Raw genomic sequence first — 14,673 nt, 5'->3', positions numbered from 1 at the left:
TTGCTTTTCAACCTTTCTAGAATTCTAATGACATCTTGCCTACCTCATGGAAATAGTATTAGTCATATAAAAATCAAAGATTGAAATTTACTTTAAGAAAATTTTACCTTTTCTTTTTCTTTGAATAACTTGTTGCACTCTAGCCTCGTGCAAAGGGACTAATCTACATCCTGGAAGCTTTCTAACCTTAGAAGATCTATCGATATTGTCTTCGACTCATCCCCCTCACAAACCTGTGCAGGGCATTGAACAAGTCATTTCCTAAATACATTTTTGTTAAAATTAAAAGAAAAGAATTTATTTTTATAAGAATCAGACTTGGCTGCCCAAAAATACATGGTACCCCATACTTCAGATCCTCCGAAAACCAGCCCCATTCTTCATAAACCTAGAACCATCGATCTTTGAAGTCTTTGTTGGTAGTCGATAAATCAAGGATCAACTTTTTGGCTTTAGGTCATGCTGATAAGTAAAACTGGCCATTGTGCTTCTTCAGGTTACTTTTCAGTTTAAAGCATCTTTTTAGCTCCTGAAATGTGAGTTCGAGTAGACTACTTCTTGCCCGTAATACATACATACCACCTAAAACTCTCCACCCATTTAAAGCTAGCTGACAGAGAACTAAACCTAATAAACTTAGCATTTTCGCAAATATTGCATAGGTAATCTCAACCCACAGTCAAAGAATTTTCTGCAAATAGCTACTGTGTCATTCAAGGGGTTACTTGGTTTCTCTCCTCTCCTTGGTAATCTTATTTCTACCTCACTAGGGATGTGGTATTTCTCCTTTAGGACATATTGGTCACACTCCTGAAGGATAGACTCTATCTTATCCGCATAATAATAGTCTATGGGTTTAGTTTTAACGATAGGCACTAGATCTCGTTTTACTCGTCTTTTCTTTTTTCTCCGCCTCTTATTACCCTCATTGGTTCTTCATCCTCTTCTGTCGTGGTATCGTTAATTTCGTCTGTATATCATTTGTCTAAACATAGGGCCATCCTCGATTCCTTTAGAATCTAACTCCGTCCTACTTTCTATGGTTTCTTCACCAAAACCTCTCTTGTCAAAATCTCCAAAAGCCTAATCTGAGCACTATCCCAATATATTCTAGGAATCACTGCGTATAGAATCTCTATCGCTGTCATCCTATTAGCGAAAGCTGACAGTTTTTCCCAAATGGCACCCAAACACCCTTAGTATCTAAAATTGCACTATATCTTTCTCTATGATTTGAAATCAGAACAAAAAGGAGAGTAATATCCATAGGCTGAAATAGAAATTGGGAAGAAAGAAAACGGCACCAGTGAGTTCCATTAAGATTGATCCTCTCTATCTAAGTTGTTGAACACTTTTGATTTTCTCTGTTGTTCTTCCTTATCTTTCAATTGTATTTGAAATTCGAACTAATTTGGGTAACAAAAAAAAAAAAAAATGAAAGTAAATCGAGCCCTCTCGTTTTGAACATGTTTAGTTGTTTACTTCCAATGACCGGTTGAATTTTTAAATTAAATCGGCGTCTCTCGGTTACTTCCCCCCATTTTACTCTAGCCACTTGATTTTCAGTTATCGTTTAAGAACCTTCCACGTGGACATTATAATAGGATATGACATGTTCAAAGACGTGTTCATGTCATTTCATATTAGTGCGCACAAGTCCCAAAGTTCATGCCGCCTGATTTGTCCCACGTTACTTTTTCTCTGCCAAGTTTATTCCATGATGATTAAAATCTCTCTGGATTCTTCGTCTTGATAATCAATTTCTAACTTATCTTATCTGACTATTGCATCAGGTTATTAGTTTACTTGTCCTCGTACTCCGGGCATAGAACGGGCAATCCAAGGGACTAATTGTTGCATCTATTTTCCTGAACACTTTTGTTGGGTTCAAAAACCTAATATGATCATAATTGAAATATCATTCTTCGACTTTGATTATACATGTGTCGTATCCTCAAAGTGTTCCAACACGACATGGATTTAGAGAAATCTCCCTATAAGAGGTCATCCTGCTTATGAGGTAAGGTCATTAATCAATAATCAGGCATCCTATTTATTTTGCACGTTAAAGGGCATGTACGTTTAAAGAATTCTTTAAAACTATTTCAACTTTTAGGTAAACCAATGATCCTCTTTATGTGTTGAGCTTATGTATTATCAAGGACCTAAATCCTCTCTTCGCGTGAGCTTTCGCATCAATAAATATAGATATGTGATTGATAGTAAATAACGGAATATTCTTGACTAAACATGACTGACAAAAGCCTGTGACAAAAGGATCAATCCTCAAAAGATTATGAAAACACAAACAAGAAGATTATCCTGATTCATTAATAGTTCTAAACATTAATTTTTGTGATACATGTTTACTTTATTTTCAGGACATGCTCTCAGCTGCAATGGACACTTCAGCAACAGCAGTCGAGTGGGCACTTTCAGAACTCATCAAGCATCCAAAAGTAATGAAGAAACTACAAAACGAGCTAGAAAAAATTGTGGGCTTATGCAGAATGGTTGAAGAATCAGATTTAGAAAACCTCGAATACCTTGACATGGTTGTTAAGGAAACCCTGAGGCTTCATCCTGCAGGGCCATTGCTAATTCCACACGAATCTACCGAAGACTGCACAGTTAACAGATTCCACATTCCCAAAAAATCAAGAGTAATCATAAACGTTTGGGCAATTGGAAGAGATCCTGAAGCCTGGAATGATCCTGAAATATTTTTCCGGAAAGGTTTATTGGAAGTAGTATTGATCTACGTGGACACGACTTTCAGCTTTTGCCATTTGGTTCTGGCCGGAGAGGGTGCCCTGGAATGCAATTGGGACTCACCATTTTTAAGCAAGTGATTGCACAGCTTGTGCATTGCTTTGATTGGGAGCTTCCTGGGGGAATGTTGCTAACTGAATTGGACATGACAGAAGAGTTTGGTCTTGTTACTCCCAGGGCCAAACATCTTTTGGCCATTCCAAGTTATCGCCTTAAGACTTATAATTTTGTTTGTTTGATTTCTGGATTAATACAAAGTAGTTTTAAGAAAACAAAACAAAACAAATTAACACATAAAATCATTTGTTACTCAACAATTATTTCAAAGAAGATTGTTTCGTAATATTTGAAAGTAGATTTTGTACCTAGATATTTGAATTTTGCAGCATCATAATTATTCTACGAGGTTTTCATCAATTTTTAATATAAGTAGCAGTAGATTAAAATAATAGGCGGCCCCAAGCTTTTTTTTTTTTAATTTAAAAAGATTTAAAGACCAAATTAATTTCTTGGTCCCTATCTCTCCCAATTCTCAACCTTGGATAGCTAGTCAACTAAAACAACTTGATCACTCAGAGCTCAAACGTATTATTCATTCAATAAGCTTAAGCTTATTAAATAAATAATACGATTATCGGTTAACAATTTTTAGTGTTAGGGCCAATTTGTTGCTATTGGGAAACTTAAAACTGATTCTGAGATGTTAATGGTTAATTTTGAAAAGCAGTAGAGGATCTTCACATTTGTTACATTTAAAAGAAATATATATCCTTATCTAAATAGGAAATAAACTCAATGAACTAATGAGAATTAATTAATTTTTTATTATCAATTCTTTTAAGATAAAAAAATAAAAGAAATATAATTAACAATATACAAATATCAAACGTTACATAAAAATAATCGAAACTATTACATGCATACATGTTTACATTTTTTAGTTTTTTTAAAAGGTAAACGGGTTGGCATAGCCCGTAGCCCAAATCTATTGTTAAACAAAATTCCTTCAAAATCCACTTGGCCAACCCTGGGGACATATATATATATATATTTATTAATTTATAAATAAATTTTATTCAGCATTATATATATTTTAACTGTTTGCAATCTTACAACTATTTAATAATAAAATTTATCAATTATGTTTAATTATTTTTAAAACTCATATCACTTTTAAAAATAAAATTTATTTTATAAACAACTAATATTTTTCACATCTAATTATTTCTATAACACTAGTAAAATCAATTATTTTAGAAGCCATTATCACACTCACACTTATTTCATTTTTACAGGCGAGCTAAAAATCAATCTGTTTTCACATGACTATTTCCGTTTCTCCGGCAGCAATTAGAATCCTTTCACATAATTATCATCTAATGTTATTAAATAGCGCTTTGGATTTTCCTAGTGACCAAATTCAAGTATCGTTTTCGAGTAAATTAATTTACATGAAATGGGTCTCAATTTCATTGTCAATTAATTTGACTTGAAAGATACAAAAGGAAACAAGTTTAAAATATGGCTTGGAAGTTCAAGACAGGTTTCAACAGACTTCTTATTGTAATATTATGAAAAATATGCTTAGATTAATTCAGTGACTTAGGTGATAAGACTAAATAAAATAAAATAAAATAAAACTTGAGAAAATTCAATAATTGTGACAATGCAGCCGCGTTACCTTAATAAATATTGATACAGTGCAATATATACATTGATTCAAAAGACACCATTATTCACATGTTGAACTTATCGTCATCTTATCATCATTTTTGTTTCCTTTTTTCTTGTATCTTGAATTCTATTAAGAAACTGAAATTGATGGATGATGCAACTAAAGAGAAATTGAGGAAAATTTGGAAATGTAATGTCACACAAAGGGACATGAAAATTTATTTATGTCTACAAGCAAAGACAGAAGAAACCACTATTTAATTGAGGATTACAATACTTCTCCTAAATATAAGGAGAGAATAATTACATTACTTCTTATACTGGGAGAAAACAGCTCTATGATTTAAAACTAGAAGAATAAACCTTAAGGAGAGACTGATTTTTTTTTTTTAGATAAATGCTCGAATAGTCCCTATATTTTAGTTAAATTATCGGTTTAGTTTCTATATTTTAAAAAATATATGTTCAATCACTTTGGCATACTTACAAGAATGAATTAGAAGTATATTCATCATTATTATCAGAACTTAATGTTTTAATCTTTCTACCAATTTGAGTCTACAATAGTTTCTTACATTTTATGAAATCTATAAAACCTCATCATTTGCTCGCATGTTGTACACCCACACATGTCTAGACAAATCATCAACAAATAGAAGAAAATAATGGCTTTCAACCATTGATGCAGTTTTGGTTGGTCCACATACATTACTATGAACATATTTAAGGATCTTATGAGTATCGTAATTAGTTGAACCAAACTTAACCCTTGTTTTCTTGCCTCCCACACAATGCTCACAAAACTTCATTTTACAAGTATTGGTACATTTAAAAGGCCTCATTAAAGTTTGTAGATTTTTTTTCCAGCACGTCCTAGTCGTACATACCATAACTTAGTGGTGTCACTGTGTGCCTCAAAAACATTAGTTTTATCAGTTGTACTTCATTTCAAATAGTATAAATTATGACGTCAAACTCCTTATAGAATCACCATAGCTCTGTATGTAAATTTCATTGTGTCATCTTCAATGGTAACTTTTTATCCTTTAGCTTTTGAAGCACTTATAGAAATTAGATTTTTTCTTAATGCTGGAATCTATCAAACTTCTTTTAATTCTCTAACTATTCTATTGAACATTTTTAAGTCGAATTGTTCTTATCCCCATCATGCGGTAAGGTTGATCATTCCCTATTATAACTGCACTAGATTCTAAATTACAAAAATCCGTAAACCTTTCCCTCATGGAATACAAATGATAAATTGCTTCGGTATCAAGTATTTACTTGTTCAAATTAACCACATATGATGCAGGCATGATACTTAGTGCATAGTCATAATCTTTATCTTTACTTGCCATATTTACTGCCACTTGTTTCCTATCTCTCTTCTGAGCTTTAAGATAATCTTTCCTCCAATGACCCCTTTCATGACAAGAGGCACACTTGAGTTATATTTATGCTTTTTAGACTGCGAATTCTTTCTACCATCTTCTTCCTTTTCTCTACCGTCCTTTCTCTTATTAACAAAACCTCAAATGATGCTCTTTTGAAATGTTTATCATTATTACAAATTTTCAAATTGGTCAGTGTTGTGCAAACATCCATGAAGATGATTATGTTTTTCTCGTATAACAAAGTAGTCACAAAATGGTAATATTCTTCTAGAAGTAAGTGTAGTAGAATTATAACATTAACTTTATCATTAATATATTCATCAAGATTCTTCGAATCTGCAAGAAACTTTTCAAATCTTGAGATATGGTCGTGCATTTACACCCTAGGCTTTATTAAAAAGCCATATACCTAGCTTATTATATGAAGGCGATTTTCAAGACTTTTCAGTAGGTACTTTTCCTCTAATGTACGCCACAAAGTCATTGCACACTCCTTATTTTTCACCACATATTTTACCTCCTATGTCAAACAATATCTTATCTAACCACAGGCTTCCTTGTTCATACAATCTCAAGTTTTTTTTATCTTAGAAGTATCTTTCATTTTCAAAATAGCATCAAGATCGATTTAAATAAAGGCATCCATAACTTCACGCCTCAAACTTTTCAACATCGATCTTTTGGCCTCCTATAACATGTGTTGAATGGTAACGTGACAAGTCTCACCTTTCACCTGACATGTTTCCTGAAATAGTCTGAGTAGATCTCTGTCCACTTTTAGAAGTTTTACCTTCTACGATTTTCTTAATAAACTATTCCCACTTGATAAATCAGTACATATGGAAAAATGCAACAGGAAAGTTCTTAAGAAAGACAGTTGGAATCACACTAGTCCCACTTAAAACCCAAAATCCATAGCCTTTTATCGCCTTTGTGACAGAACTTTCACAAACATGCACAAGTCCACACCACTATATAAGCTACTAATCCTCCTAGGTACAAGCTCTCCGAATTCGTGAACAGTACCGTACACCCCAAGTATGAACCTTTCTCTGATACCACTTGTAGGCTCTAATGCAACTTATTGTGTGTGTAATGTGGAATCAAACGCACCAAATAATCACAAAAATAAAGGACACAAGAATTTAACATTGTTCAACAATTATACCTACGTGCATGGGAGCAAGATGAAATAATTGTATTACTAACAATTATTAAAGTATAATATTTGAGTAAAGAAACCTCACTTTCCAGAATTCAAATACACTCAGTACTCCACACACACTTGAAAGGAAAATCTCTCAATTGCTCGTACTTTCCAATTGCTCACTATAAAAAAATTCTTCACTTGAATTATTTCTTTTAAATTTGGGATACTTAGAATGAAAGAAGTGTCTTCTATTTATAGGAAAAATAATGACACTATTGCACCAACCTCGCCCTTGTCAATTTGACAAATCCACCAATATTTGGCTGATTTGTCAACAATGTTATGCACCGAATTTGGTCTACAATATTCTTGACTTCATAAGATGATTATGTCGTGATTATGGACTTTGCTTGTTCATGTCGCACTTATGGAACTTTGGTTGTTCTAGCTACAATTTTCTTTTTCCTCCAAGCATTTTCTTGGAAAACAAACACAAAGAACAGAAGGATAGTACCTCTAGGGCCAAAAGTTTTCTAATATTTTGATGCCTTCATTTGTGAGGCCAATTTCCTCATAGAGCTTTGCATAAACTAGCCAAAATATATGGCCCCATCATGCACTTACGCTTGGTCTTAGTGACTACAATTGTTGTTTTTTTACTACAAGCAGCTAAGAAATTACCCAAAACACATGACCTTATTGTTGCCAACAGGCCTCATCTTCAAGCTTCTAAGCATGTTTCTTATGACCCAAAGAATTTTGCAATTTCCCCATATGCATCTTATTGGAGAACAATCTAAAAAATATGTACTCTAAAATTGTTAAGTATTGAATAAGTTGAAGATATCTGACTAGCATGCAACCTTTGACTTTGGCACCAAAGTAGAATGTTGAATGAAAATTTATATTCTCTTTTAAAGCCCACCATTGTTGATTTGTGGACGTTACTTGGTCTATAGATTGGAGTGCAAAGGAAGAGTATTCGATCCCATTTTCTTGAGTTCCCAATCTATTTGAGAAGTGATAAAGTCAATGGTTAAAGATTGAGAGTATGTTGAGAGCTTTAAACTCTTGGTTTAATGAATGAGAGATTGGGTGTATTGGGGTTTTAGTGGTAAGCTAAAATACTCTAATATTTGTAATCTCCATTTAACTAGTAAGGCTTTACTTTTCTATCTTTGCCCATAGACGTAGGCAAAAAGGCAAACCATGTAAATTCTGGTGTCAATGTATGATTATAATTTCTCAATTTCAGTTTAATTGTGTGTCTGCTTCATCCATTAATTTCTTTACATTAAATAGTGTCAAGATCAATTATTTCCAACTTATAAGAAAAGAAGAGCTTGATGTTTTAACTGAGTACACGAAAGAGGCAACGTGTGCCCAATGTGTCGTCTACATAAGTGGCAAAGATTCCATTATAAATGCTAACATGACTAGTAAAATGGTCCTCAGGAAGATATATTAGAATGATGAATTCGAAGAGAGATGGTTTAAGAATGTGATTCAAGAGAGCATGGAATTGGCTGTAAAGCCTAACTTAGGTAATCCTCAAATTATAAGACATCATTTTCAAGGCATGAAAAAGCGTAAAAAGGTTGTTGCCAAGGTGTTTGATGCTTTTTTAGGGAAGATTATTGATGAATATTTTCAATCCAATGATGAAAATGGAACCAACGATTTTGTTGATGTTATGCTGGGCTATGAGGGATCAAAAGAAACCGAGCGCATGATCGAACGAGAGCAAACTAAAGCCACTATCTTGGTAAGTACAAAGTAAATCACATTCTTTAAGTAAATTAAATTTTCCCTTGCTAGGTATAAAGGTTTTGCCACATTTAAACAACTTGTGCATTGCTTTGATTGAGAGCTTCCTGAGGGAATATTGCCAACTAAATTAGACATGACAGAAAAGTTTAGTTCTATGACTCATCAATTGAGCCAAACATCTTTTGGCTATTCCAAGTTTTTTTTTTCACTCTATGGGGGGTTAGGCGAGACCCCTACCTGCCATTTAGAATATATAAAGAAAATACATGTGGAGGGGGACATAAACCAAAATCTCCAATCAAGAGAAATAAATATAACAGTAAATGAAATGATTTAGACATAACCTAACATAAGAAAAAAGACTAATGCAGACGGTGATAATATTTTTTACGATACTTGCGGCCGACAAGTAATTTAATGCCTTTTTTTGAATGACCGACAATGTTAAAATCAAGGCTAGAGTCAATTCTCTCAGAATTCTTAAGAGCAGACAAAAAAATTGTCATTATTCGCTAAGTGATCGTGAGAACTATCATCATTATCAGTATGAGAATTATAAAGCCTAAAATCTGTGTTGGATGCTCGATGAAGATGTGTATTGTACTCACCTGGTTCTTGGATCCTAGAATCATGAGTCGTGACATCTTGGCGAATCGGCTCCTGAATGGAAGTAGAGTTTATAGCGTTAGCTCAGCTCTCTGTAGGTACAATTGGAGACCCGTGTCAGCAATCTGCTTAGTGATGGATAGCTCAGGTCGTGGAGTATCCAAGGTTTGGGGAGTATGTGACGACAAAAATTCTAACTTCTTATTATCTATTCTGGTCTGCCAATTCCCACTGGGCCGCTGGAGACGGAGTCCCAGATTGGCCATGTAACACGTCTCAATGGTATGGCCAAGGTGTTTGCAGGAAGCATAGTACAATGGAATTTTCTCAAAAATTACACTCTGCCAAAATCTAGAATCTCCTATACCAATTCATATTCTTGGCAACAGAAGTTGAGTGACATCATACTCCACTAACACCCTGGCTACATAAGGGCGAGCTAAAGAGGCAATAGCTTGGTCAATTCACAATGGCTTACCAATAGCAGATGCAATAGAAAATAATGTTTCCTTACAATGCATGAGTGGATAGGCAAGTAAGGAAATGAAATCCAAACTGGGACTATAGGGGACTCCTCGGAACATCGAAAATCGGTGGTCCATTTAAAAATTCTCATGGCACTCCCATTGATGTATCATGTTTGCCTAACCCATAGGCGGGAGTAGTCCTCCTCAATATCCAATTGAATTAACACATGTCGATTATCTAAAGGGGACACCTTGAAAGTTCCCTTTAACCTCAAAGTATTAAAAAATTTATGAATTAATTCCATACTTGGTCTATTATAGGAAAATTTACCTACCAATATCAGCTTGAAAGGAATGACCATCGCTTGAATTTCTGTAGTGGAAAATTGCACATTAGGCTCTCCCTCGAACAAAGTGACGGTCTTGATCGGAATCCTCGAGTTGGATAGGCCGTTCATAATATCTACCAAAGATATTTTAGTGGGTTTATTTTGATTCAGATTAGGGACATATTTCAAATCTGAGGCATAGGAGAGTGCAGATGTGGGCTGATTGGTATTTTGGATTAATGGATCATTTTGGAGGTTATTTAATAAAAGTGTAGAGGGCATTCGTGAGGGCTGGGTGTTGGGATTTATTTTGGAAATGGATTGGGCTTGGGTTTGACTAGTAGGAAAAGTGTGTGGGGCATGGAAAGTGCTAGTTGGAGACATACATGGGGAACACAAATCTTGTGTTGCCGAAAGTGTTCCATGGGCATGGGAATTACCACCCACGTGCAGACTTTTGAGCTGGTGTTGGTTAGATGTTTGATGACTTTGGCTGGGTTCTGTGGTGGTTGTATGCAACTGGCTTTCGGTTGGTAGTTGTAGTTGGCCGTGAGCACTGTCCCAAATGCTTGCTTGTGATTTGCATGTGGTTTTTTGTCGTGTGGGAGTTGTTTGTGTATGTGGTGATTGTTGTTGGTTGGTGGTTGTAGCTTGAACCAAATCTTGAGGCAAATAGCCATAGAGTATAGGCTGGTTTTGATGGTGTATAGGGGCTGTGACAATAGGGTGATCTCCCGAATGGTGTGTGGCTTGTGTTGGTTGCGGGCTGGAGGCTGGTGGCTGGTTGGCTTGAGGTGAAAATCCATTCACCAAATCTGGTGCGACAGTAGGGTGCTCTCCCGAATGGTGTATGACTTGTATTGGTTGCGGGCTGGAGGCTGGTGGCTGGTTGGCTTGAGATGAAAGCTTGGAGTTGGCTGTTGAAGGGGTGGCGATGACGGTTGGAGATGGCTGTTGAGGGGATGACAATGGCGGTGTGTTTGCGGAAGTTGGGGGCTGTTGGGGTTGGGCTAGCGTTTGACTCTTGTATTTTGATTGAGTTTGCCTTTGGGATCTCCTAAGAAATGGAGGTTCATTTCTGGAAGTGGGGGGAGGAGCCGGTGGTGGATGGTTGCCATTTTCGTTAGCCGGCGAGATGAGAATCAGCTTGTCTCGAGCAATGCTTTCTCCTCCATTTTCAAGTGAATGGAGAGGAGATTTTGCTATCTCACGGCAGCATTCATGGTCATTGATGTCACAAGTGATTGCCATTTCTTTTTGTTCACTTACGGCATTAGATGTGAGTGAAGGTTGTTGAATTTTCAAGAGGATAGCGGCAGTGGACGTTGGTGGTTGGTGTGCATGGGGTTGAATTTGAGATGGAGGGTCTGTATGAGAGTGGTTTGGTTTGATTCGCGGTGATGGCAATTGGACATCCGGCGGTGGTTTGTTGTTGAATTTTGGGGGTTGTCTAAATGATTTCTTAGGAGGGTACAAACTCCTGATAATTCATTCTTCGGCGGAGAGGGTGTAGACTAGTGATGGCTGGTTGCCATCACCGGCGGCCGGGGAGGCCATTAAGGCCGGTTAAGGCTTTTTGGTGGGGGGGGGGGGGGGGGGGAGACATGTGGGCTTTACAACTATTTTTGGCTATTCCAAGTTATTGTCTGAACATTTAGTGATAATGTTGTTTGTTTGATCTCTAGATTAGCATAAGGTAGGTGTTAAGAGAAACAAAAACAAAACAAATTAATAAATTAAATCATTTGCGACCCAACAATTATTTTAAAGAAGATTCCTTACTAATATTTGAAAGTAGATATTGTACCTAAATAGTTAAGTTGTTCGGCATCATAATTATTATAGAAGGTTTTGGTAAATTTTTAATTTCATAAAATCATGTAACTCCCGCGAGTCGAACTAAGGTGGCCAGCCAAATTAAACCACTTGAACTTAGAACTTTAACAATATAATTCATTCAATAAACTTAAAGCTTATGAAATAATTTATACGATTGTTACTCAATAATTTTTAATGTTAGGGCCCATTTGTGACTGCTATTGAAAAATTCAAAAATGATTTTAAGAAGTAAAAAATCATTTTAATAGTTATTTTTCTTGTCTATCATTTTTTGAAAAAAAAAAAAAAAGATAAGAGGGGTAGGCAAAGTCAAAATCCATTTTTAAATCGGGTGACTAGCTAAATAAAGCTACTTAGAAGTCACCTAGCCAAGCTCCTCAAGACTTATATTTGCATGCTTATTTATGTTTGTAAGTCGATTTCTTTTGACATTATGTCCTTATTAACCATTTGTGATTTTACAATAATAAAATAATAAGATTTACTAAATATATGTAATTACTTTCAAAACTCACGATACCTTTAAAATAAAATTTATTTAACACATAACGAATACTTTTCACTTTTAATTATTGTTATGACACAGCTAACAACAATAATTTTAAAAATTATTATCAAACTCTCACCCTTGTTTCATATATACAGGTGAGCAATCTATCTGTCTTTACATTACTTCTTTCCCTTTCTCCAGCAGCAATTAGAATCTTTTCACATAATTATCATCTAATGTAATTAACTGGCGTTTTGGATTTTCTTAGCGACGAGTTCAAGTACCGGTTTCCAATAAATTGATTTACATGAAATGTGACCAATAGGAAAAGAAGAGCCATTATCAAACTCACCCCTAGGATTTGGCTTGAAACATATAACAAAAATAATAAATTGAAAATATGGCTTTGAACTATCGATCATTCCTTATCCTAATAGTTGACACCTCTATTCATTACTGTTAAGAATGATCGTTCAAATTACTAGGTTGTCATAGTAAAACTTTTCTTCGGTTACAGCCCAGTAAAATGTTAGGGAAATTGATGGGTGAAGTAGAGTTACAGTTAAAATGAAATTGGAAGAAAATAAAGAATAAGCATAAGGAGGACACTAGAAAATTACGTGGTTTGGCTTTTAGCTTACGTCCATGAGCGAAGACAGAATAAAAATATTTTACTAATGAAATGAGAATTACAAGTATTGTAATATTGTAACTCACTTCCCAAAACCCCAATATACCCAATCTCTCACTCACTAATTACACAAAAGTATTAGAGCTTTTAATCTCTCACACAACTCATAATTTTTTTTCTCTCTCTCACAAAATGGAATTTCTCTCAAATCTTGGATGCAGGAACCAAAATGGGAGCTTCCTTCATATAGCCAAAATTGAATATTATTTTAATATTTTGTTCACTCTTCTCGTGGCTTCTTTAAAGCCGTGTTCCATCCCTCTTTTTTTCTTTCCATTTTAGCGTGCCAACCACCATTTGTCGAGATCAACTTTTGCAGCATCTTCTTCATTCTTTTTTCTTCTTCTTTCTAAAATGCATCTTCAACGTCAAAGTCGTGTGCCACCACTTTTGCTTCTTCAAAGTTCCTACAGCTCTCTTTGATTTTTCATTGTTGACAGCCACTTTTCTTGACAACCAACAGGAAAAGAAGAGCCATTATCAAACTCACCCCTATGATTTGGCTTGAAACATATAACAAAAATAATAAATTGAAAATGTCTTGGAACTATCGACCATTCCTTATCCCAATAGTTGACGCCTCTATTCATTACTGTTAACAATGATAATTCAAATTACTAGGTTGTCGTAGTAAAACGTCTCTTCGGTTAGAAATGGGCTTCTCCATAATTTTTTGGAATTAATCTTTAAACTGAGTTTCAGATGAACTACATATCAAGATAGGTTTCCACAAACTTCTTACTGTAATATTAACAAGAATAGGCTTGGAATTAGTTTTATTGGAAATGTGATTAATTTAATGACTAGTAATAAAAAAAATAAAATAAAGTAAAACTTGATAAAACTCAATTATTGTAACAACGCAGCCGGGCGCTTCACCTTAATGAATATTAATACAACGCTATATGTACATTGCTTCGGAGGTCACCAGTCACCATACTAATATTTCCCTCTCTCACTTAAAACTGGGGAAAAAATTTTTATAAAAGAGGAACTAATTTTTCCCTCTTTGTAAGCTCACAGCCCTCTCTGCTTTTCTTGTCTCTCTGTCGACTATAAAGAATTGGAATGCAGAGCTCTGAAAAGAGCCGTCCTTCATAGCCAAAGCGTTGGCTTCAATTTCAATAATTTCAGCTTCATGATTCAAAGGATGCGGCACCCTGGGGCAGAATTTTGATTTGGTAGTTGCTAAAAAGTTATAATGTAAGTTCAGAATTTTGGTTAGGGGGCTAATTCGATCATGGCACAAAAATTGAAGTTTATGTTAAATATTTTTAATATATAAACAAAAAGATTTTGCAACATAAATAAAATAAATACTATTCAAATCTCAAATGTATAAAAGTAAAAAATAATTATATCTTTTACCATCTAATTCAATCATAGATCAAGAACGATTTAAAGAAATAAGTGCAAATAATATAAACTTTAAAAAAGATGAAAAGAATAAGGACAAGGTACCCAAACCCTTGAATCTTGAGGTGCAATTGG

General features: G+C 34.8%; 2 protein-coding genes and 1 pseudogene across 2 annotated transcripts; 2 read left to right on the top strand and 1 right to left on the bottom strand.

Moving 5' to 3' along the window:
- Positions 1 to 2,384: 2,384 nt before the first annotated feature.
- Positions 2,385 to 2,852, top strand: LOC112097024 (cytochrome P450 CYP736A12-like). The gene has a single exon (XM_024181281.1). The coding sequence runs from the start codon at positions 2,385 to 2,387 to the stop codon at positions 2,850 to 2,852; it is 468 nt and encodes a 155-aa protein (XP_024037049.1).
- A 4,537-nt stretch (positions 2,853 to 7,389) lies between these two features.
- LOC112097023 lies at positions 7,390 to 8,770 on the top strand (annotated as a pseudogene).
- A 470-nt stretch (positions 8,771 to 9,240) lies between these two features.
- On the bottom strand, positions 9,241 to 11,413 carry LOC112097022 (pollen-specific leucine-rich repeat extensin-like protein 2). The gene is made up of 2 exons (XM_024181280.1): positions 10,820 to 11,413; positions 9,241 to 9,420 (listed from the first exon to the last, which is right to left on the bottom strand). The coding sequence occupies exons 1-2, from the start codon at positions 11,411 to 11,413 to the stop codon at positions 9,241 to 9,243; spliced, it is 774 nt and encodes a 257-aa protein (XP_024037048.1).
- Between the last annotated feature and the right edge of the window lie 3,260 nt (positions 11,414 to 14,673).

The sequence above is a fragment of the Citrus clementina genome, unplaced genomic scaffold (genome assembly GCF_000493195.1).
Source record: "Citrus clementina cultivar Clemenules unplaced genomic scaffold, Citrus_clementina_v1.0 scaffold_7, whole genome shotgun sequence".
In the NCBI taxonomy this organism is placed as follows: Eukaryota; Viridiplantae; Streptophyta; class Magnoliopsida; order Sapindales; family Rutaceae; genus Citrus; species Citrus x clementina.
This window is presented reverse-complemented; position numbering and strand designations above follow the sequence as displayed.